At 41.2% G+C, this 26,828-nt stretch overlaps 1 protein-coding gene across 1 annotated transcript; it reads right to left on the bottom strand.

The window, feature by feature from the left end:
• Nucleotides 1-233: 233 nt before the first annotated feature.
• LOC124129479 (glutamate receptor ionotropic, delta-2-like) lies at nucleotides 234-26,828 on the bottom strand. Its single transcript, XM_048388597.1, has 13 exons — nucleotides 26,749-26,828; nucleotides 22,565-22,684; nucleotides 21,066-21,314; nucleotides 19,788-19,984; nucleotides 17,744-17,920; nucleotides 17,137-17,217; nucleotides 14,861-15,043; nucleotides 13,742-13,842; nucleotides 11,615-11,711; nucleotides 9,635-9,962; nucleotides 2,631-2,851; nucleotides 1,890-2,155; nucleotides 234-1,378 (listed from the first exon to the last, which is right to left on the bottom strand). The coding sequence occupies exons 1-13, from the start codon at nucleotides 26,816-26,818 to the stop codon at nucleotides 1,168-1,170; spliced, it is 2,301 nt and encodes a 766-aa protein (XP_048244554.1). The 5' UTR covers nucleotides 26,819-26,828; the 3' UTR covers nucleotides 234-1,167.

Raw genomic sequence — 26,828 nt, 5'->3', positions numbered from 1 at the left:
CACCCGCCTCTCACATGATTTGCATTGCAAGTATGTATTAACAGTGCATAGCAGTACTCCTGCCATACGACGGCGGTATATAAACAAATCAGAAAATCAAGTGATTGTCCAGACATTCAGCTAATCCGACACAATATTAACATATATATTAAATGTCTCCTATACACTTTTATTCTTTAAAATTCACGAAGTTAGCACACCAAATGGTGCATTAATGTGAACTTTGTTGGGACTAGTACAAGGAGGTGCATACAGACAATAAAACAAGTGCAATAATCTTGAAAGCGGCATTGAACCCCATTTCACCTCACTTCTCCCCATTGCATCGCATGTCCATACAAACACGTGACTTACATGTTGATTGAAATAATCAATGAATACAGATTAATCGATGAATACGGATTAATTATCACGAAAATGAAAAACAAAGTATTACAACATATAATTCGATTGTTCAAATAAAACGCCAGTATGTAGTCAAATAAATGTTCAGATTCAAATGCTGTCCCTTCTGTACTTTAAATGTATACATAACACGTTCCGGGCACATTGCATTCTTTTGTTGTCCACGTGCACGATGTAATCATTAACATACAACTTTTTTAATTAATTCTTTATTAAATTAAGTATTTATATAGCGCTACTTATCCAGATATACTCGCTGCTCAAGAGCGCCCATTCGTATGCTCTTTTGTAGAGGATGGTCTTGAGTTTTGATTAAAGGTGCTGACATCTTCAGATCCCCTGATCCCCAGTGCATTTCATAGAGTTTGCAGATCTCAGTGTTCGTCCATGTTGGTAAAGGGCAGTGAGTTCATGGAGGTATACTGGGGATAACCCATGGATCGATTTGTAGACAAATATGATCAGCTTGAACACGATCCTGAGTCTCACAGGTAGCCAGAGCAGCTCTTTCAGGACGGGTGTAATGTGTTCACGCATTATATCGAACTCGTACTGACGTCGACATTAATCCCACTTAAGCATCACGCGTAACATATCACAGGCTCACAGATCCTTATCACAGGCAATATGATTCACATCAACCATTCATATTGATTACATCTTCTGGTATGGGTCAAAAAGCGATGAAACCGTAGAGAAGAGCTGAGTGCTTCTTGTGAGTAGGCGGTTGTCTGTCATTTCGTAAACTTTGTTTCACAGGAGTTATGTTGATGCTTTGACGACCAGCTCAATGAGAAGGCACATCCCCGAAAACAGTACCCCAACCAGGAGGGCGAGTAGCGCTGCCGCCAACTTCTCTAGGCCTATAGGCTTTGCCCCTTTCTCAGTGGAAGGGCATGCACTATCGTTCAGCTTGGGTTTCCATTTCCTAAGCCAGTACTCCATCAAGCCGATTTCCTGAACCGTGATGATTCTGATATCAGAAAGAATTCAATTATATAACGCCCCTTTTAGCATTATCCCAGCAATATCAAGGCGGAGGACACACACAAAAAAGTCACACATTGTACCTAAATTTCGGCGTGACGAGATAACGCTTTAACCATTTGGCTACCCAAACGCACTTTGATTAAATATAAGGCACACATATTGATTATGATTTGATCAGAATTCAAACAATTTATAGAATTTTATCCTAATCTGTCACGCCCATATGTTGTGTTGTCTTTCAATAAAAAAACGACCATGCAATCGGCAATTACACGGCCACACAGTTTCAGCACGAATTTGACTTTGCAGATACTATATATCCAATCCCTCCTCTTAATCCCTATTTTCGGCATGTTCGCTTGTTCCAACTGAGCTGGACATTGAATTTTTTACAATTGTTACTTTGGAACATGCCATGGTACGTGCAAAAGATATGTGCACAACCTTAGAGCTATATCCAGAGAAGACATTCCACATATAAACACTTTACTCACTCTTTAGAGAACATATCTGTAAGTGGAGAATCTTTTGGCAGTAGAAGACTGTATTGTTGGGGTACAAATTGTTCCTTCAATATATATACATCACATAAGGTTTTCATGAACACTTCTAATTCCAAGATGTCGTTCAGGAAGGCATAATTCTCTGTCATAACCTTCTTCAAATGTACAGAGGGGTTGTGATTAAGGATGTCATTGTCCAAGTCTTTGGAAGCCGCGATCTTTTCCCATAACCCCATCAGTTTACTGTCGTTAGAAGTCTGTAAATACACACATATGTCATTGACAAACGACGATTTGAGAAATGAAAACATTAGCAGTTTACCAGTTTGCGACCTGTGCTTTGTGAACAGGAACACGTGTCACCAGTCTTTACAGTAAACCATGACATCGAAAGTGAGAGTGTGACTGAATGATGTGTCCTTAGACCAGTTTATAATAATGTACATATACATTTGTACACAGCGGTTATTCCCCTATCGAAATATGCTTGTATAAAGAATAATTTATCAGTAATCTTCAGTTACAGTAAACTACGCTTATAACGAACACTCTTATAACGAACTGACGGATATAACGAACTTACTTTTTTTGGTCCCGACAATTTGCTGTAGTTATGCTGTATATGTGCTTATAACGAACTACGGTAATAACGAACTAAAATTAGTTGTCCCTTTGAGTTCGTTATAAACGTAGTTTACTGTACACTATAATACACCGCTGTGCTCGACTTACCTCAAGAGTTTCCTGAAGCACCGCTCCTCCTCCTACCAATCCGATCTTTAGGTTTGCATCTGCGAATATGTCATCCAAACTTGCAAATGGAGGTGTTTTTCTTATGACGGTGAGTGAAGCAATTAGATTCCCACTGTAGGCTGCCGTCATCACTATAATGAACAGCCACCAGAAGCTCAACAGGATTCGTCCTGAACAGGACACGGGTAGATGAACGCCTCCTGGAGTATAGATACATAGGTCAAATCCGTCTGTCACTCACATACATCTGTTAGTTTTACAGTTTTCAAAAAAGGATACAGCTTTTTACGACCCTCTCCAGATGACTCACTGCCGAAAATGCAAAGTATTTTGTTTGTTGTTTATCTTACTAAGCAGTCAGCTATATTCTAGCTATATCACGGCGTATTCTATAAGCCTGGGAAACCAGTGTCTGACATCAAGAGCAGCAACCCACAGCACATTGCCCCTGCCCCCCATAATGCTCTTTAATCTGGTTAAAACTATGTATATTAATATAAAATAATTCGTAAAATCAACTTATACATCACAGTTGGGCAGATATATATATACCTCCAACCACTTGATTGTAGTCATTATTGCTTGATAACAGTGTTTGATACTACGTTGAAACGTCCCTTAATGCAATAGACCAGAAGTTGTTTTCCTTAAAGTTGCATGTTTTCTCATTGCCAATAAGCAATTTTCTCAAATGAGACGCACCTGAATTGACAGGATATAACAACGTGGGAGATACAGCCAAGGATGATAGGCCTCCAGTCATCCGGATAGTTTACACATTGCACAGGACTTGAATGACACCAGATGAAGGATCGGGCTAGGTGCTTGAACCAAGTTGTAACCCATATTTAAAATTGTTTTTCGGTGAAAGGTGGTAAAAGGATAAACCCTCGGCTTCTCATCTCAAATCCTCAAATGTATATACATGGCAAACTGTTTGATCAAATGTTGTCAAAACTGCACAAGACTGAAAAACTGTCATTGTTACGAATCATGAACAATTCAGAGCAGTATGGATACAGTGTGATTGCCCCACATATTCCATTATTTAGTGCTTTGAATTCTGTAACAATAATTCTTGATCGAGGTCAGGCAGGACGACAGTCGTGGTATGGGAGACACATTGAAACCTTCCAGAAAAAAGCTCACATGAAAGCAGGAGTAAAATACCAAGAAGTCATTCACCTGCACCATCTGAATGTTTCATACGTGAGAAACTTGCACATACATCTGCATTGAGGAAAATAATAACTATGCAGCTCAATCATAGAATACATGAATGCACCAGGAATCTCAGTCATGGAAGACCTCTCGTAATACCCAGCGGTGGGGAAGTTGTGGTATCATCCCGTTTGGCTAGTATCACTGTCTAATAGAGAAAGAAATATATTGATCAACGAGATGAAAGCTCAAGCTGGTAATGAAACTTACCCACCTGCACTGTCCGAGCTGCTTGTCATCTACATCACAGAAACAAAGCTGTGTAGTTTCCTTCAACATTGAGACTTCCAGATTTAGTCAATTTGTACAACCAGCAACATGAACAACTGGGAGCAAACTCACTGGAGGACAATTCCGCCCGGCTAAAGAACATGCTTCTTGCACAACTGCACGAACTGCTCACAAAAAAGAACGGGATGTACGTGTTGCCTTCCAAAAAGTAGGCTCAGTCCTTTATGAGGCTTCAAATTACATCCAAACTATAACTCTTGCAAAAGCTGCAAAAATCTTGCACAATAACAAATTTGTTCCCCTGTCAAAATTTAAATTGATAGAATGTGGTGAAGAAACCATTCCACCAGCACTTCCGCAGTTTGTGTGCAGGATAGAACATGGCGCAGACATAAAACCACACTTAGAATTTAGTGATATAAAATCTGAACTAGCCATGGCACAATTGTTACAGAACAGTTGTTATAACAATTGATACAGAGCAATTGTTTTGCAAAGTCCAACCAAAGAAAGGTCAGTAAGTCACAGGCATTCAAAGGTCATGAGACGTCATTCCCAGTGTGCGTGGGTTTTTCTGTCTTCGTAAATACTAGAAAGAGACTGTTGGTAAAAATGGTAAGTGTACAAGCGGTATAAGCAATTCCTATGACAGAGTTCTTGAAAACTCTGCAAAGCTGTGAGATGCTCTGATCATCAAATACGTGGAAGATGACGTTGTATGTCCACCAACTATTAGGAAATGGCTGTTCACATCATCTTCAATGGGCTACTGTGACCATAATCCATCTACAACACCAGCCAGTACATCATTTCAACTATGACAGTGAAGGTGAAATGCAAGTATCTTGCGGAAAAGCAGCTGGTAAAATTAATGCAGTCCCACAACTTCAAGACTCTTTCCCTAGCGTACTTCACAAAGAGAAAATCCAATCCTCCACCTGCTCTACCAGCTCCAAGTCTGTCTTTGTCTTTGTCAGGTCCTGATTTGCTGACACCTAATCTAACATAATAGTGTGAATGTCTGAAATCAGCGACCTTCCTTCGAGACAGTGGACAAGTGGAACTGGCATAAGCTGGAACTGCAGACTCCTTTTTGACTACCTCAAGTGTTACTAGGACATGCCAAGCTCATCAAATGCAGCCTTTACAGTTCAGTGACATCATACATTGATCATTGTACTCAGCAATCTGACCAGTCGGAACCAGTAATGAATTTCAAAGGGTGGTGTACCAGACGTGAACTTCAGAATCCACAATTTTAGTTCTTGATCCTGGTCCTTGTTGTTCAGAGAATCCAATTCTGAGCTTCATTTTGAGGCAATAGATGAACTGTTACAATAATGTGAATAATGCTCGTTGGCTTCCCATTCACCTGAATGTCGTGGAAGATGTGGATGTTATCCACTGCACAGTTCTATACAGCTGAATAAGCCCACACAAACCTAATCCAATTACAAAAGAACACGATACATGCAAGTTCTTGTTGGTTGGATTTCCACATTATGATGTGTTTGATACCTCTGGTGTATTCTGGATAAAACAGTTTCAATGGCATGCCATGTTGTTGTTCATGAAAAATGAAATGGGGTTAAACGTCGTGTCCAAGCTTATTGCAATTATATAGTGACGTGCATGTACGTGTGTGTGTTTGTGTGGCTGCTTGTACTGGTCCGGACTGATGCCGATTTATAGTGCTAGCTCACTGAGATACCATGCCGCAGTTTAACATGAATATCCCACTCAGACACTGTACACTGACTCCGAGCCGACCAGTCCTTATTTTAGCCCCTTAATACCGAGCACCAGACAGGGTAACAACAAGTACCATCTTTTAACGTCTTTTCGTATGTCGATGCCGGGGATCGAACCCCGGACCTTCCGCTCTCCGGGCGGACGCTCTACCACTAGACCACGGAGGCGGTCTTTTCCTCAATAAGTTAACTAAGGAAACTGGTGTGCACAGCAATATCATTGATGCCATCTTGGATTTAAACGTGGGAACGCGTTCTCCTGAATAGATAACCCAAGGAACCTATTCGTACTAAAGTTTTGCTTGTATCACCATTTAATTTTTTTTTAAATCTTCCTAGCAATGCCTGTGTATTTGCCACGTGAATCAGGTGTACGACAAGGAGAAATACCCCACTGTACTTGTCAGTAAAGCTCCCCAAGGTTTACACGTAAATTTATCTTCCACCAAGATCTTAATGTTGGAAATGGATCAGCTAAATCATCCAAAAATATATTTGAAATGGGAGATACCTATTCATACCTAGGAATATACTTCCATGGAAACAGAAGACTTGTTAAGAGAATAAAAGCACTGACTGAATGTGCAACAAAAGTGATGTACTGTTTATTAAGAAGAGTTAAAAACGTAAACCTATCTCTCGATCGTCTTTTGATCGTTTGATACTATGGTTACTACACTCCTTCTATATTGTTCAGATGCATTAGAATTTGAAAGGCGTGAAGTAATAGAAAAATATACACATACAATTCTTGAAACTTGCAGGATTAAGAAATGTAACGCCAAATTATATGGTCCATGGGGAACTTGATAAGGAGTGAGTGAGTGTGTATTGTTTTACACTGCTTTTAGCAATATTCTAGCAATATTACGGCGGGAGACACCAGAAAATGGGCTTCAGACATTGTACCCATGTTGGGAATCGAACCAACGCTTTGACCATTAGGGTACCCCACAGCCCCCACTTGATAGGGAACCAATCTCTATTCACTAATTAGACGAATAATAACTTATTATCACAAACACTTTTTTTTGTACCGCTACATTATCTCGAAACCAACTGAATGCAAAACTAATTTCCTATGGATTGTATGTGTTGAAAAAAAAAAATGATGTCGGAGTAACTGAAATATTTGATGAACCAAATGCACAACACACTGGCTACGGTCCGAACGGTCGAACAGATATTTAAGGATGAGTAAATACTAAATTGTAGGGAAAGCATGGAGTCAAGCCCAAAGGGTTTATACTAATGACAATATATGCCAAAACAAATTTTGAAAATCCTCAGATACTCCCTTAAAGCAAGTGCACGCCATTATTTACATTTCGTATTTCAAAGCATAACTTGCCCAGTATGAGAAGAAAGACTTTGTCAAATCTTTCAGTGGGAAATGAATTTCACAATCATTTCAGAAAAAGGACCTCAGACTTTGTCACCCGTCATGTTGATATTTTTGTATTGCCTTATGTATATATACACTCTGCAAACGCAAAAACGCAAGAGTGATGTAAGATGTATATTTTATATATCATATTAATATTGAACAGATGGCAATCGATTGTCCAAAATTGGCACACACCATTGTCATTGATTGACCCAAGTTCCATATGGCACACAATAGACTTTCAAGATGAAGGTAATCTGTTCTCAATATATTGTATGGCCACAATTAGAGTCCAAAAATGACTGGCTTCGTCGTCCCATGGATGCAATCAGATCCCTAATTGTGTCAAGTGTCGAAGGTTCTGTGGTTGTTGCTGACGTGCAGGCAGTCTTTGATCCTATAAATGTTCGATAGGGTTTAAATCTGGAAAAGTGGAGGGTCAAGGCAGGACCTGGATGTTGTGAAAAAGGCTGTTGTCAGTCTTGCTGTGTGAGGTCGGGTGATGTCTTGTTAGAAAATGATGTTCGCTTGTTGCATATTTGGCAAGAATTTCACCCGTGTAACGTTGTGCCATAAAATTCCTCTGGTCTGTTCTACCAGTGTAGGAGATGGATGTCCACATCATCCCACTACCACCACCAAATGTGTCCACTCTCTGTGTGCAGTTTCGTGCACAACGTTCTCCGCAACGCCTGTAAATACGACCTCTACCATCCGCACGGCGACGCATAAAACGTGACTCGTCACTAAACCAAACGTGTCTACATCGCAGTTTTGGCCATACTGTTACCTTGACATCATAGACGTCCGTCAAAATAACGTCTAGAACTGGTTGTCAAGCGCGAATACCTTAGGCGCACAACGGTTCCTCACTGTCTGGGCTGATATCCTACGTAATCCTGATATTGCCGTCGTTATAGAGATGACCGTGGTGGTTCTTTCACGTAAATGATGTAGCCTGTAATGATATGTGCTCTGTTAGTGATACGTGTCCGACGGGATCTGGGAAGGTCACGTGTTGTCCTGTGTGTCTGATAACGGTTCCACAGTCTTGTAATGGTGCTTGGTGCTACGTGGAAAAGCCTGGCTACAGCTGAAGATGATTCCCCTTTTTGCAGTCGGCTAATGGCATTGTTGCGTTGGGCTTCCATCAGTCGTGGGATGTTTTCGCTCTCCATTGTGATGACATGCAAATGAAAACCCAACGTGCATGTCATGTTTTTGTATTTTGACGCCGGGCTCTCACAATGTTGTGTTTTTACGATTTTTCCATCTTTTCACCATTGTTTCAGCAGTACCTCATATTTTCCACACAAATTCTGTATGGATGTCGGCAACACTCTGTCAGATATTTACGATTTTACTACTCTCGCGTTTCGTATTTTGCAAAGTATATATCTGTAAATGCTTATGTACCACCGGTGGTGAAGGACCATTTCTGTCCAGATGGATCATGTCCAAGAAGAAGCGCTCATTTCGGAAGTTGAGAATTTCCTGAAGGGTACAATGCGTAGGTCAATAAACACGTCTGACTTGATACATAAATAATCTTGAAGTCATGAAAGTGTTAACTTCGTAAATAAATGATTCACTGAATTGAGACGGCAGGTGCAACAACCTCTTGCAAAGAGATATGGAGCAAGTAAATCAGATAGGACGTTTGGTGCAATTATGTTCAAAATATCCTGCTATATTTTGTCAAAAGAATTCAGTTACTACAATAACATTTGCAAAGCTTCTGCAATTGCATATTTAAGTGCGAAATTCTGATGGAGGTTTCCAAAGAAATTGACAGATACTTCTTTTAAAAATGTAGATGTGACTAAATGGCATGACCGTCACCAAAATGCTTAGCACATGCTCTTTTTCCTGGTCAATATTACGTTCACCACCATCGTCGCCAAATATCCCGATACCTTCATGTACTTTTCCTCTTTTGTATCCTTCTTTTGTCAAATTACTGCGGATACAGTACGCTAAATTGTGATGACCGATAATTCAAGGAATTCAATAAATCCGGAATTTCATTTAAGTTCACAGCTCGTTACCGATCCTACATGTGTATATGTATGGAAAATGTATGTGCCGTGAGTGAGTTAGTGAGTTAGATTTAACGCCGCTTTGAACAATACTGGGATTTATTACAGCATGTCAGCTGGGAGGAAAAGCATTAAATGTCGCAGGTAGTGGATGTTTACTACTTGAGTGAAACCCGAGGGTATGTTGCTAACAAAGCAAGAGACAGAATCAGCGTTAACAAAAGCGTTACAAGGGTACGACATGCCACTTTGGACTTTCTTCCAACAATAATGTGAGATGAAATCCCAGATCAAAGCGTTATTCCGTACTCATCCAATACAACCTCTAATACGACAAGGTGAACCCAAACCTACCCTGATTAATTGCGGAGCCAAACAGATACGTCACTGTGTCCAGAACACCTGCAGGCTTCAATCCTTTTGCTACAGATATTGTATCATGGTAGAATGGGTTACTCCATTCTATTGCAAGATACAGCAGAAGGACACCCAGTAGAGTCCCTCCTCCCACAGCATACACCTGCCAACGGAACGGATCGGTCAGGGCACTTGACAACTTGGAACTGCCCTGAGTGTCCCTCAATATCATCCCGTTGTACGACTCATGGACAAATGGTAGGAAGTCAGCGACGTGATCCCGTTCACCTGTGTAGCCCATTGGAGTTGCAATTAAGTCTACTTCCTGCAAAAAGGGAATAACGCATAACTAACATGGTGTACCTATATACACAAACACTGAAATAAGTAATACTTTAATCAAGAGTCAATTGACCTGATTAATAAACTTGGACAGGAAGAATGTTGATGACAATAATGAAAGCGTTCGTTTTTTACGTCAAAAGCCCTGGTTTGATTCCCTACATGGTTGCAATGTGTGCAATCTCATTATAATCAAATCTCAGTTCTCGCTACAGCTAAACAAAGATCTGAGGACATCCCATTCGGGGTCACGTCAGAACGACATTTCATTCCGACCAATCAAAGCGTCGCTTACCAGATCATGAAAGTGACAGTCGGAATGTGATTTCTGATCTTGCAACCTCGAAAACTTTAACACGGGATATTCTGAACGATAGTTACGGACTTGACGACTGAATCCATACAATCTAGACCATCTATTAGCCATTCCAGAATGGTTTTTTTGTTCAGGTTTCAATTTTTTATTGAGAATTTGTCAAAATATGTTTTGAAGCGTAGTCGCTAATTTGAAATTAGTGTCGTAAAGCACGAGAAAGCTGCCTTCTGATTGGCTTATGTGGACTTCTTGTCAGTCATTTCAGTTCGCGCAAGGTCGGTCTGACGTGACCCGTAATGGGATGTCCTCAGATCTCTTTGTTTAGCGGTAGCGAGAACTAAGATCTGATTTTAATGAGATTGCAATGTGTGAAGCTCATTTCTGTCGTGCCCCGCTGGATTTGCTGGAAGCGGCATAAAACCTTAGTCACTCGCTTAACTTTGTCTTACTTATCTTACAAGGCTTCCTAGTGTTCAACAATTTTCCCTTCTATGACAAATGCACGTTTGTGCTCAAATAATAATGTAGGGACACGGTTGACCCACTCATCTGAGGAGTTTAAAATATTTTAGGAGGGAGTTAGTATGGATTTACGCTGCTTTTAGCAATGTTCAAGCAATATCATGGCGGGGCACACTAGAAATGGGTTTCATACATTGAACCCATATGAGGAATGCAACCTTCGGCGTGACGAGCGAACGCTTTAACCACTAGGCTACCCCACTGCCCCTATATTTTAGGAGTGGGATGGAATGGCACATTCGTCCTGATTATGTTTCTGGGCGTGTTGACAGCATAATTGTGGGTGTCACGAAAGCGTGGATCACTTCAGACTCTCGTCCCACATGAAGCTGACATGACAGTACATGACAGTTCATAGCAGCGTTAAACCAAGCCCACTCGCTCAAAAAGGTGACGCCGGTTCCATCTTCGTTACATCTTTAATTCGGTGATAACGCAGTGAAATGTATCGCATGTTTACCAGTAATCAGTATATACGTGCACATTATACATAGGCATCGACTGCTCGTTTGATTTTTTTTATCAGAAATGACGCTACAAGACGCTTACGCCATACCTCCCGAGAAAGTATTTTGCCTGTCATGAAAATGTTTGGATTCGTGCCTTCACTTTGAGAATAATGGCTGCTTGTGTCACCTGGTTGTGTCGATCGTGCAACAACATGTGATGATAATCAACAAACTCGCCATGGTAATATGCAGGTGCCCGTCAACTTCAATAAACAGTCATGATGTCAGAATGCAACATAACATTTGTTGCGGAAACACCCTATTCGTTACAGCATACTAAGTGCATACCTCTCTCTGCAGCATGCCAAGAAGTCCTGTATAATTGCTGAGGTCTCCGGAAACCGGATGTCCCCATTCTCCGTCGGCCGGCTCAGTGAAGGAATACCTGAGAAGGGAACAAATCCTACTGGTACTTAACGCAGTCAGTGTTCGAGTTATAATTGAACATAATTGATCTGGGAAAGGCATACAATTAGTAGCATGCGATTATCGCACTACAAGGCAGGTCACACATATTGTGACATCCGGTCCGATCCGTGAAGATCCGGGGTAGAATAGGTCTTCAGCAACCCATGCTTGCCGTGAGTGGCGGCTATGCTTGTCGTAAAGGCGACTAACGGGATCGGGTGGTCAGTGAGTGAGTGAGTATGGTTTTACGCCGCTTTTAGCAATATTCCAGCAATATCACGGCGGGGGACACCAGAAATGGGCTTCACACATTGTACCCATGTCGGGATTCGAACCCGGGTCTTAGGCGTGACGAGCGAACGCTTTAACCACTAGGCTACCCGACCGCCCCTCGGGTGGTCAGGCTCGCTGACTTGGTTGATGCATGTCATCATATCTCAATGGCGTGGATCGATTCACCTGATGTCTTTGCCCTGGATTGTCTGGTCCAGACTCGATTATTTACAGACCGCCGTCATACAGCTGGAATATTGCTGAGTGCGACGTTAAACAAACAAACAAACAACCCGATCCTCACTTATGTCCATGCCACAGGAATGAGCTGCTTGTGGCCTGTTCTCTGACCAGGAATGTGAATAATATTTCCATTCATTTATTATAATAACCATAAGGATACCATCCTATCTTTGTGTACTGTTTACTTTTCTCCCTAGAGATCGAGTGAATATTCGGAAGAGAATTTGTTTGATATTCTGGAAAGTGACATCATATTTAACTTATTGAATCAAAGTGGCCCGACTGTGACATAGTTATCCATGGTGATTTGAACGCCAGGACTGACTATGGTTCGCACACCGATAACATCGACAACGATGACAACGACAACGATGAACGATGAATCTTCCCGTCGATGACGACATGAACTATGTCCAAGACGAGTGTTTATCGCGGCGATCACACGACAGTGTTATAAACAAGAGGGGACATTCTTGTCGTTTTGCAAGTCCCGTGGACTGCGTATATGTAACGGTAGATTGTGGAGTGACAATTGTGTTGGGGAAAATCACTTGTTTCGACAATGATGGCAAATGTACTAGATTATGTCTTGTGTTATCCTAGTGTAGATTTTTATAGTTCAATCAAGATCAATGCAAGGTTTGAACTTTATTTATCAGTCGTTATTTTTCCAGCGTGCAGATTAAGTATGACACGGTTTGGATGTTCAGGTAATGATCTCATGATATCACAAGGAAGATAGTTACGTATTCCAAGAAGTGACAGATCATGTCCACTTGTATAATCCCTGTTGTGGAATCCGAATCTAAGATTGGCTTTTTTACCATTTTATAATGACTTTAGGCAACATACTTTACCTTTATGGGGACACGGGTGGCCCATTCGTCTAAGACGCCGCGATTCGCTGTGCAGAGTTGCGTCCCTTGGGCACGCCAGAAACCTATGATTGTGGGTTCGAATCCCGGTTTGCCTCGATTATGTTTCTAGGTTTGTCAGCACCATACCCGTGCTCGTGGGTTTCAAGTGGTAAACGTCTGAGACCTTCATCACTTCGGGCTTTCCTCCCACATTAAGCTGACACGCCGTGATATGACTGGAATACTGTTAAAAGCGGCGTTAAACCCAACTCACTCACTTTACCTTTATATTATTGGCAGTATCCATCAGAAGGTAAATTTATACATCTGTTTAGTTATTGTCATGTTACAACTGTAAATACCTTGGCAAAAATATTTGCTTTCTTGTAGAGAAAGGAAACAGATTCCTTGCTACTGATAACTGAAAATCACTGATGTCCTCATCACTGTTCTGTTGTACTGTACGTGCGACGCAATGCCGTTTTGAAACTGTATAAGTCCATGACATGTCATCGTATATATTTTTATATAGTTTAATACGGCCGATCGCAACTGAGCCCTGAACATGGCATTGGAGGGGAAAGTCAGTATTTTCTCTGAAGCCAGAAATGAAGAAAAGTAATATGAAACATACGTAAAATTTAGGACACTTTTCAGGTGGTCGACCAGGTCGATGCTCGCGTGTGTAAAGGTGAGATTTCCATTTCTTTCATGTCTCTTTACAAATGGTTGAAACTGAAACAAGCAAAATAATTAACAAAGACAAGACATTAACTGAAATGAGGAATAATTGGAATATAACTTTATGCGCGAAAGATGCATACAACCATATACAGCAATCAGGGCGACTGAAGAGAAGTAAAATGTCCACTAGTTTGTCGTGACTCACTGTGACGTACTTTCTGCAGCTCAGACTGGTTATGGGGGACACAACATCGTAAGATAAACAATGAACAATGGTGTCTTGTTTTGCAGTTAGAAAATAACAACTTACAATTTGAATAAAATCATTCATCGTTAATTCTACAAGCGTGAAACTAAACAACGTTCCTTCGTATAGCATGGAGACATGCAGTCACTTTGCTCTGTAGTTGCTATTATTTCGCATTATTAGGGGCATTATTCTCGTGCAACATGTGCCCCTGTCTTCTTGTCCTGGTAAGATAGGATACGTTGAGTTGTGACCTGACAATTAACCCCGACAATTAACCCCGTATGACTATGTATGAGGTCCGCCCTGTGGAGCGTACCATTGCAGAGAAAGGGGTAACAGGTGGTCCGCGAAAAGGAGTACGATGGATGTGTGCGTGTTTGACTCGGCTAACAACGAGTTCGAGTTCGAGTTATAAGTTCAGTAGCATATAATAGAACGTGCTAATGTGAGGTACCCGATGACTGTGAAAACGGTGACAGCAAATTTGCATAGATAACAACAATTGAGAAGTATCTTGACAATAAAGGGAATTTATTTGCTGCAAAACTAGAATACTTTTGTTACTTCAGTGAGCAATAATAAATATTGTCATGTCATTCATCGAATTATTGTGAAAAGTTGACTCAATGACTTACTCCTTAATTAATCCCCTGTGATTGTTTATGAGTTTTCAGCATACTGAAAACGTAATATTGCTAGCTGGATTTATATTGAGGTAACTGGATAATCATAGCACCAGTCTTCACAATCCCGTTTAATAAAATTGGTATTATATGGGAGTTCGTTTAGTAGTCTATATATATGTGATGTACATCATACCTCAAGTGCAGCAATTCTCAGCTCTCGTTGGTTTAATCCTAGTTTCAGATTCGGGAACACATCATTGAGGGATGTGTCATACCGCGAGCGCTGGACTTGAGAAAACTTCCGGCCATGAGGTTTCCACAGCAACGTGTGTAGCATAGTGTTTATTGTTCCCTCGGCGTGCTCTTTTCTGACAATCTGGAGACAACGGAGATGTTATGTTAGTCTTTGTAATGTTTTAAGTGCTCATCATTTCATGTCCGCAAGAAATGATTCCGTTGAAACATGAAACATGAGTTTAATGTATCGTTGTTTATGTTTCTTCAAGACACAATAGTCCATTCTCAAATATGTGCTCGAAGCGCATTATTACCCCGGGCAATGGAACAATGTGAACTAGAATTTCATTCTCAGCTCCATGGGGAGTATGCAACTCAAACTGCCTGTGAGGTTAGCTGCAACATCTCATCCTACTAGGGTGCCCATTCACTGTTGAGTAAACAGGGGCTTATTTCGAACAAAGTCACTTGCCCAAGGAGACACCACATGTGTCGCATGAGCTTCAATTATTCTGTTTCTTATAAGTAGGATTTTTTCGATCAAAATCATATCACACATACTAACAGAAAAATAAGTAACTGTGCTTCATATAATTTTCAATAAATATATTCTAAAATTAAGCATTGCATCCTTCACTACATATTCATGAAGACATCTCCTCGATTTTATGGTCGTGATTTACAGTTTGCAGTGCATGTTGATGCAGGGCGTACAATTTGGATGTTCACGTATTTGTCGGAAGCATGGTACTCACACACGTGTATTGTTAACGTGACCAGCACACAGTGATTGTTTAGCGATCAGGTGCTCATAAAAAAACACGTAAGCGTAAATTATGCGCACGGAGTGCCAAGGCTTGCTGTAAATCAACGTCTGCGTACAACGAAGTTGCCAGACATGTTAATGTTCATGGACACACAATGTCATCTACAGCAGTGAAACATTTATGTCTTACGATAGACCGGTCGTCCATGTGCGACGATAAGTCATCAAGACAACCATATTCAAGTGGGTGCATCTATGGAATGGATATCAAACTGCCACATTAACAGATCGGACAATTTCTGATCTGAGACCAATTAGTAGCAGTACCGTACGCAACCCGTTGAGCGATCACAACATCCGGCCTCGACGTTCAACGATACACCAGAATTTGATTCCACGTCACCGTCAGGCACGTTTAGCCTGGTGCAGACAGTGTCTTGGGTTCATAAAACAAGAGGGGGAAGTGTGTTGTTCACAGATGAGTCAAGGTGTCATCTGGATAGCTCTGGCGGTCATACAATGGTCAACAAGTGTCCAGGAGAACGTTTTAGCGACGTTTGCGTTTTTCAACGTCGTCAGTTTGGGGTGGGGGGAGTGTGATGATATAGGGGTTATTACAACTCAGCGGAAAACGCAACTCATCATTATTAGTGGTAATTTTAATGGCGTGCGCTTCAGGGACGACATTGTTCAAGGTCTTGTTTTACACTCTGTGCAAATACAGGGACGTAACGTCACGTTGCAGCAGGATAATGCCGACCCACATGTTGCACGTGCTGTAACAGACTTTGTGACGCAGCTTACTATCATGGTCAGCTGTTTCTCCAGACCATTCCCCCATAGAACATGTCTGGGATGAGACTGACCGAGGCCTACAACCAGCCATTCTTTTGTTGACATTTGGAACAACATCCCCCAGGGTGTCGTCAATGTCTCACCTGTATCAACGCAAATGGTGGTCACCCCCGATATTGACATGATTAATTGAGTTACACCACCACCACCACCGTCACCACCACTCCACCCCCAGGCCCACGCCTACGCCCATTTCTCTCCCCCCCCCCCCCCCCCCCCACACACACACATACACACATACACCGGTTCTGTATTGACAATGAGAACCAATGCATCAGCAAAGATCTGTCAATCGTCGTTGAACATCATAGCGTAGCGAGGGATCATGGGGGACCATGCCGTCGTAACTCGTTCCAGGATCCGCTGATCCTGGGTTCGAATCCCCAGTTGCTCAGCCAGCATCATGCCCGTATTCGTGGTTTTCCTCCACGACATGTAGCATCTACGGCTTTCATCCCTTATTAATTATGTTCAGTACATGGGTGTGGTTATACTCAGGTTACAGCAGTATTCAAGCAATACTGTGAACGGGGCTTAATACAGAAGTGTGGAATTGAACCCGGGTCTTCAGCTTTACCACAAAACAAGCTCCATCGGGCATGACGACTTACTTGCAGAAAGGAGTCCGTGGCATCAGATCTGTTGCAGGTGTGCATTGACGACAGGACTTCCACCATTGTGTTCACCACCCACTAAGATGAAGATAAACATGTGCCATTACAACGTGGCTGCGAAAACGCAATATACGTTTAAGAATGGATAGATTAAATATATAAGTCTCTAATTTATTTTCATTTTTATAATGTGTATAAGGTTGCAACCGCTATATATATTTATCTTGTAAAACAGTGCTTATGTTGATAATGTAAACAGTAGGTATTCTGAAAATATCACATACACCATGAGTAGTTGTCAGTCAAATATTGTTAAAAATATATCCTTGCTATGAGGCATTAACACGGCGAAAAAATCAATCTGTATGTTTTTAAATTGAGAAACATACACAAATGCTGTGTACGTGATTATGCAATCTGGGTAATCTCTCCTGCCTATTTGAAACGTCCTGTGAACATGCACATGAAATGTTTCGCTTTGTATCTGTTGACTTGCTACAGGCTACCTTGACCTTCACACTAATCTTTGACATTTTTATGAGAAAACCTTCAAAATGCATTATGTTAATTATAAACAAACATGTATACACAAGGCGGTGCTAACCTGGGACAGTTGTCCGACGTCAAAGTCCCTGTCTGACCTGCTGATGACGGCGACATGATCAAGCTTCAGGTCCATGCCCTCTATCGCTCCCAGAGAAGATCGGGACAGAAGCAACAGCCACTGAGAGAAGTGTCGGAACAAGGAACCTTTCCCATAATACTTGTCCCAGTCTTCAGCCTAAAGAAGATACCATGGTCAATATGTTCCTTCTGACTTCCATCAGGAGATTTCAATGGTCTCACAGTGTATCGATGTCTGATTTACAGATACAGTTCAACATTTTAATGGTTGGGATCACAAATTCGTCATGTAGAGGTTTCATCCAAAGTGCATCCACGTAGCTGCTCAATTAAACGCAATAAACCCCAAGGTATTGATTTCGAATTACGTTTATGTTTTACGCCATGATATCGATGTTTATTTTATTTTATTTTTTTATTTTGTTGTTGTTTAACACCGCAATCAGCAATATTCCAGCTAAATGACGGCGGTCTGTAAATAATCGAGTCTGGACCAGACAATCCAGTGATTGATATCATGAGCATCGATCCACTCGATTGGGATACGATGACATGCATCAACCAAGTCAGCGAGCCTGGATAGCGATGTTTAATAAAGGTGAATCCCAAAGATAGCAGGAGACCCAAGTGCACACAACCTTTATAAAATACTCTCAGAAAATAGACACGAAAATGACCCCGCAGCTCCCGGGTCACAGAATATCTCCGTCTTTTAATATAAGAGTTGGTTAAGAATTAAGGGTGTAACAAGATCAACCAGTAAAACACATTGACTGCCCTACATTACCAAGAAAATTGTGTGGGTAATGACAAGAGGTTATGATGTACAAGTGTATAAATCGATTCTCTGTTTTATTCAATGTTGTTTATTTTCCATCCACAGATGTTGTCTGTGACATGTTGGAAGGTAATGAAATAATAAGCACATAATAATCATGCCCCGCAATTATTTCTATCGATTAATTTCAGTAGGCAGATGTGCATATGAATAGCTCTGTTGGATTTGGATTTGTGTCATGAAGCTAAACATCAAAATTGCTACTATTTATAGATACCTGAGAAAACCTCATGCAGTACGTTTTATGAAATCGTTTTTAAAAGATAAAATGACTGAAGATTGCTTTAATTGCCTTGAACGAATATGTTGGAATTACACAACCTACTGATTAACTGTAATATGTATTTCCTGAAAGGCAGTTAATATGCTGAACATGCCATTATTCCACTTCACACTAAAACAAATGGATAACGAAAACTGTACAATCCGTCAAGTGTTTACAAACTGCAAAACTTCAGCACCAGAGAATAATCGAAATACGTTAATACCATTGTGACATATTTTGGAAACGTGTTACTTTGGGTCTTCTTTCAAACTCTTTCTTCGACTCAAAGACTGTCAAAGAACAATTGATTGAGGAAATATGCCATACCGGTGTTTTCTTACACAAAGAAAACCGTTGCGAAATGACCTCACAATGGCTACCTTAAAAAAATGTAACCTTAAACACAACCTTAAATAGTTCAGAGGAACATACATGGTTCTTGTTCAGACCAAATAAGAAAGTATAAACTGGACTGACAATATAAATAATCGGTATTTTCTATAATTAACAAAGTCATTTGGTAAATAATTATTCGGTTGAAAGTAAGGATCGTCTTAATATTACATTGCTTTTACAAAACTGTATTCACGAGTATGTATCACAGCAAAATGGTAACATGTAGTGTTATTATAATTTTGTTTGATACTTGGTTCACGAAAGAAGCGAAACTGGAAGCACAGTGATCGACGAAAACAAAGACATCAAAGAAAACCCGGCTGAGTTAAGATTTAAGAAAATTAACTGAAAGGAATTCCAAAGATTTTACTCTTTTATATTTTATAAAACAATTTTGCAATCTCTGGTTAGAGGAACCGTAAAACGCTTTATTAGAAAGTGATGACATAAAGCATCATTTAGAACCGCTATTCTAGTTAAGGAACATTCATTTGAAAACTATAATGTCATTTGTGGTTTACTTACCTCTCTAAGTATTTGCTTGACAAGTGGTAAGGAACACATCAGAACGAACCTGAGCCTGTGTTTCATCTTATCCATCCCAATGGTGTCCATGATTTGTTCCAGAAATATCAGGTTACTTCCGTCTGTCTTCACGAGGACTAGTTGTGGTTTGACTCCATGCCTTGACAGTTCACTTGCCAGTCTCTTCGCATCGACACCTGAATAGTGGAATTTGTTATTAAACCTACCAGCTTCAAGATAAGAAGGCCAATAAACGCTGTTCCAGTGGCCAAAGGCCACTCACTTGCCAGTGTGTCCCGGGCCGTGGTCAGTAATCCGTACTTGTCTTCCGGGGCGATTGACATGTATATATTGGGTGGTCATGCTTTGTTGTATGCATGTCACCGTACCCGATGGCCAGGATTTTTGCTTATGGCCTCAACGCTGGTGTACCTTGTCCGGATTGGATTATCTGCGGGTCGCTGCGATAATGCGTTAAAAATATTCACTCGGTTACTCATTGGGACGTGTTGCGTCAACGACTAGATATTCTGTTCGAGGTGTGTCTGCGTGTGTGTGTTGGGGGGCTGGCTTTTCTTGCAGTCAAGTGTCAACTGACAGACTATGATCTAGTATGTTTTTAATAGTATATGTCAGTTCCTAAAAATTGAAAGGAAAAAGCTGAGCTCAAAACCCTACATCCCACATTTCACTCCCAACACCCTACACCCTACACCCTACACCCACACCCGCAAAAATATCAAATGGTTGCTCCATCGATCCTCGAATTTGATCAATGGTGTTTCAGGATCATAGCCACGAGCTTTAGTTTTAACATTAGCTTTCCTCCGACATTAAGCGGCCATATCGTCATATAACTTAAAAACTGTTTACAGTGAGTGAGTGAGTTGGGTTTAACGCCGCTTTTAACAGTATTCCAGTCACATCACGGCGTGTCAGCTTAATGTGGGAGGAAAGCCCGAAGTGATGCAGGTCTCAGACGTTTACCACTTCGGTGAAACCCACGAGCACGGGTATGGTGCTGACAAACCTAGAAACATAATCGGGGCGAACCGGGATTCGAACCCACAATCATAGGTTTCTGGCGTGCCCAAGGGACGCAACTCTGCACAGCGAATCGCGGCGCCTTAGACGACGGGGCCACCCGGGCCACCCGTGCCCCCCTCCGACAATAAGCTGCCATATCGTCATATAACTGAAATACTGTTAAAAGAGACATTAATCCAATTCATCGGAACAAAACACTCTTTCCATGTGAAATATATAGTTGAAACTCACGGTTCTCCCTGTCGCTGAATATCGTTGTCGATGTCCACAAAAGCGTGTGGATGACGTGGCTGGTGTGGTGGAGGTGGTCGGAAAAATAGGGCTCAGAGGGGTACGCCGGGCTAGATGAGGGATCATTTCTATAAAAATCAAGCCACGACTCCTCTTGAATCAGTCCTGGACTGATGACAGACACCGACTTTCCTCTCACAGGGTGTGGAGTTATGATGAGGTCCAAGTTGTAGTTCCGCATACTTGAAACTTTCAAAATGAACATTCAAAGATTAAACTGATAAATATTCAGCAAAGTCCCGAAACATATCGATTATCACCTTTCCACAAAACATATTGTAAGGCCAAACTTCTTGATATGTGTAAAGTTTTTCGATATAAACTGACGTCCAAAAGAAACTTTACCAACTGAAAATATAAATTTCAGACAAAGTATAATTTTTTTTCGATGAAGTCTATCTTAAACACATAACCTAAATACAACAATAGTGTATGCAGAAAATGTTAATCGTCTGTTACATGTTTGCGAGATACGCGCGAAAAAGTGAAAAACACGTGCTACACGGACAACTGCAAATGCACGTGCGGGTAAGGGTTAAAACGATTGCAACGACAGGTCTGACATCCACAGTGATAAAAGACACACAAAAGAAATGCCACGACTCACAGTCGAACAACGCGATTGTTTATGTACTCTGCCTATTGTTCATGATTCTGAAAGCTCGAGTTTTGTACCACACCCAACTTTGGGGGGCTCTGACGTCATTCTCGGTCGCGGTATGATTGTCATTTTCAGTGTTGATTATGTTGATATATTGATCTTCTCAATACACTTTACTTCATGCATGTATGTTTTGTTGGTGTTGAGCAAGAGTGGTTTCAAACTCTGGTAAAGTTTCTTTTGGACGTCAGTTTATTAACTTTAAATGTTTCTATGGCATTAAATTGATGAAACGCGGTGGAAACGTTATTGATTTCTGTGACGTATCAATTATGTAAATATATGCACCAGGCCCGTGTGCGTCTACAATAATAATCATTAAGTTGTCCAATAAACTATCGATTTGGTAAATACTCTCATAAGTTTACGTGGTTGCACTTTCGTTTTAAATTATGAAACCCGTCAGTCAGGACCTGACAATCGGCATACCTCGCCTTCAGGACGATTACTGTTTGGGACGTCTAACTACATACAAAGGAACACTATTCCTTAACAGTGATTCCTCAATCGTGGAATTGATTATTCTTGACGATTTCACTTGAAAATATAACATCTCATGATTATCCTAATACTGTCACTTGACTTAGATGCTAGTATCTTGTTTGAGATAATTGTGTTGTCGCAGATATTTGAGGTCGTCGTTTACGTCGATGACATACGTTACTTTCAGGGAGGGAGTTGGGTTTTCGCCATTTGCAGCATTAATGCCAGCAATGTTTCGGCTGGGGACACCAGAAATGAGCTTCACGTGTTGATTCCATGCGGAGAATCTACTCACTTTGAGCTGCTTTATAGAAAATAGACCCACGTCTTTCCTCGAACCAGTGTACGCGTCCCACATGACCTGTTACGTTATTGGTGATGACTTGTATGGCGTCAGCATTTCCCGACACTACTCCTGCAAAGAGAAAAAACACAACAGCTTCTTACCTCAAAACCTCCACACGAATGTTCCAACCAATTTTACTGGTGAACAAGGTTTACTTTTCTTCAAAAAGAAAATATATACACTTTTACCTCTAGTATCATCGACTGGACCTGTCTTTAGTTCATGTCAAGAAGGGGGAACGGGTGTCCCAGTCGTCTAAGGCGCCGCGATTCGCTGTGCAGAGTTGCGTCCCTTGGGCACGCCAGAAACCTATGATTGTGGGTTCGAATCCCGGTTCGCCCCGATTATGTTTCTAGGTTTGTCAGCACCATACCCGTGCTCGTGGGTTTCACCGAGGTGGTAAACGTCTGAGACCTGCATCACTTCGGGCTTTCCTCCCACATTAAGTTGACAATCCGCGATATAACTGGAATACTGTTAAAAGCGGCGTTAAACCCAACTCACTCACTCACTCATGTCAAGAATAATTGTATATCTGGCGTTACCGGAAGCCATAATGGAAAAACGAAGAAAGAGAATGGAATTTTCCAGAGAAATTTCGATGCTTAGTCGATGCTTTTGCCATACCATTGTCTCGTCACTATTTAGTTTAAATGATCCTTTATTTAAGAAATAGACGAGTTGTTTATCGTACAATAAATAACTGCTGGGAGAAAAAAACATGAGGGGCGCAGCCTCGAGTTATCTTTTTCTCCCTGTAGTGTTTCTCGTACAATGAACAACGGCCATGAGTCGTTTATTTCTTACATGAGATATCAACATTATGTACCTCTTTAAGGATGTTGATAAAATGTACAAGCTTTAAAAATGGTTACCTTAATTGTAACAAGAGGCCCATAGGGCCTGTATCGCTCACCTCGATATTGACGCAATCACGTCAACATTTACATTTGCATTGTATATGTATATTACACTGGTCTTAACCGTTTCCATGTTATGATCCAGAATAAATCATTTTTAAGTTATGATTCTCTTTATAACAAACAAATGTATACAATCTATCTGTTTATTATAGGGTAGGGATAATATCGGTTTGCATGTTATGGTCAAGGTTACTCCTTTGGGGGTGCCGGACAGATAAACAGAAAGGCCAGTCCTGGCAGCATATGTGCATTCCTCTCATTATACTCTCAGTTGTACCTATGGTTATACGGTGGGGATCTTAACTCTGTCCACTCTTTTTAGCCCCACCCCTTAGTCGCCGGGGTAGGGGGTAGGGTTCAGCCCCTCCATTTCTCATATTTCCCCAAAATGGTTGATAACTATCTCTTAGTTCCAGAGAAGAAGTCGTTTACAGCAATAACGCCGAAATTACCCCTATTTGGCCCCGCCCCTCAGCCCCACCATTTCTACATTTTTGTATTCCCACCAACTCGAGATGCTTCCAACCAAATATGGTTGATATCTATCTCTTTGTTCCAGACAAGAAGTCATTTAAAGCAATATATAGCCAAATTACCCGATTTGGCACCACCCCTCAAACACTTGGAGGTTCAGCCCCACCATTTGTACAGTTTTGAATCCTCGCCACAGGAGAATGCTTCCAACCAAATATGGTTGATATCTATCTCTTAGTTCCAGAGAAGAAGTCGGTTAAAGCAATATAGCCAAATTACCCCTATTTGGCCCCGCCCCTCGGGGTCAGCCCCACCATTTGTACAATTGTGAATCCCAACCACATAGGGATGCTTCCATTCAAATTTCGTAAATTTCCAATTATCGGTTCAGAAGAAGATGTCGTTTGAATAAATTGTCGGGGGACGGATTGACGCGACGGTATGGCATAAACTAACCTTGGTCCTGCGGACCCGGTGAGTTAACAATGATGAGTCCCTGAATAGAATCCGACCTCGTCAATGTCGGAGAAGTCCATTTTATGAACAAGTGGGTTAAGTTTGGTATTTCCCGCATATTCTCACAATCCTCGCCTCGATTATCTGTACCTTTTCTCCTTATTCCGATTGTCATATCTCTCCCACTTTTGGATGCGATCGGGTGATCACTGCGTTGACCTGCGTACCCCAGCTAAATCTATGGGGAACAACTCACTAGGCGCTTCCCTCTAAAAAATAACGTCGTCCAATATATGACGTCAGCAAGTTGACAGCGCACATTCGAATCTGCAGAAATGACGTGATGATAGAACAATGTCTTATCTGACATAAACCACGCTTTGTTCTTCATTGCTCTTTGTAATTTATCGCGTTGCTATCTTATATTCTTGAATCAACATTTCTATTAATGTACACTTGGAACTGACGGGACTATTTTAATGGAACGATCGACCCGTGAAAATCCGGGGTAGAATAGATTTTCAGGAACCCATGCTTGCCGTAAAAGGCGACTATGCTTGTCGTAAGAGGCGACTACGGGATCGGGTGGTTAGACTCGTTGACTTAGTTGATGCATGTCATCGTATCCCAATTGCGTGGATCGATGCTTATAATGGCAATCAATAGACTCTCTGGTCCAGACTCGATTATTGACAGACCGCCGTCATATAGCTAGGAATAGAGACGAAAATAAAGTATGACGAAACAATTAGTGTGTTCGAATGTGCGGAATTATTTGTGAATCAAATATGGCCTTCTCAAGCCATTTATTTATCCAGAAACCAAACGTCATTATGGCAACATCGCAGACATTTGGCATTATATGATATCAAAACAAAATCATTTTGAAGACTGGATGTATCACTACTGGCAGTAGGCGTTGTATTGAGATCCATGTCAAACACTATCTTCCAGATCCGGAGTAGAATAGGTCTTCAGCAACCGATGCTTCTCGTAAAAGGCGACTAACGGGCTCGGGTGGTCAGGCTCGCGGACTTTGTAGATGCATGTCATCGTATCCCAATTGCGTGGATCGATGCTCATAATGTCAATCACTGGATTGTCTGGTCTGGACTCGTTTATTGACAGACCGCCGTGATATAGCTGGGATATTGCTGAGTGCGGCGTTAGACAACAAACAAACAAACAATAATGTAACAATCATGTGAATAATTTCAAGAACTTTTCGGGTATCATGGAAGGCCGGCGTATCTCGAAACCCACGTTGTACATGTACATGTATGTTTGTGATGACATGGAGTAGTCAACGACACCGACGACAGAACTGTGTGAAATTAACGATTAAATGTTTTAAGATAGTTGTATAATCCTTAAAGGCTTAGGTTGACGTTAATGCTTATCTCTTTACGGGGGAAGGGCATAACGCTGATCTCTTCACTAACACCTATTTTATAGCAGTTCATTAATACATGATTATGATATAGTCGTAATTGTACATTGGACTTTGCTTTTAGCAGATATGTTGATTGCTAATTATTGGCATTTTCAAAAACAATTTTTTTTTTCATATTTCAGCGGACAACTTAACACATAAATTGAGGAACTATGCCAAAGTTTTAATACGGAAACCCCACTCAGACTGTATATTGACTCCAAACCAAGCAGTCCTTCTTTTATCCCTTTGATGCCGAGTGCCAGGAAGGGAAACAACAAGTACCATCTCTGAACGTCTTTTGGGCTATCCCCTAGAGGAGGCGGCCTTTCCCAAGTGTTCGTGCATTTCCAATTCTGAACCCATGTTTATGCCCTAAATCAAACTATTTATGCTTTACATTTTGAATAAATCATCGTAGATACAGGGAACTGATTTAAGCTTAATTTTGAATACATGTTGTCTTGTTCACTAATCCGGACAAATATCTAAACCGCACTAAACCATTAGTCCCCACACAAGTCCAGTTTTCACGGGTTCAGTTATAGTGAGTGAGTTGGGTTTAGCGCCGCTTTTAACAGTATTACAGTTATATCGCGGCGTGTCAGCTTAATATGGGAGGAAAGCTCGAAGTGGTACAGGTCTCAGACTTTTACCACTTCGGTGAAACCCACGAGCACGGGTGTGGTGCTGACAAAGGGACGCAACTCTGCACAGCGAATCGCGGCGCCTTAGACGACTTGGCCACCCGTGCCCCCGGGTTCTGTTATAACAGTACAAAGATTAAATAAGAAACAGCGTCGTCACATCACACACATATAACCTGCAGGATAACTTAATTCACCTACCTATTTCAATCAGTGACCCCTCGGCATACTGTAGGAGAAAGACGACCACAGCGATGCGGACACCTTCCATAACGCCACAA

The sequence above is a fragment of the Haliotis rufescens genome, unplaced genomic scaffold, assembly GCF_023055435.1.
Source record: "Haliotis rufescens isolate VD_foot unplaced genomic scaffold, xgHalRufe1.0.p SCAF_74, whole genome shotgun sequence".
Taxonomy (NCBI): Eukaryota; Metazoa; Mollusca; class Gastropoda; order Lepetellida; family Haliotidae; genus Haliotis; species Haliotis rufescens.
The sequence above is the reverse complement of the archived record's forward strand: the minus strand, read 5'-3'. Positions and strand labels throughout refer to the sequence as shown.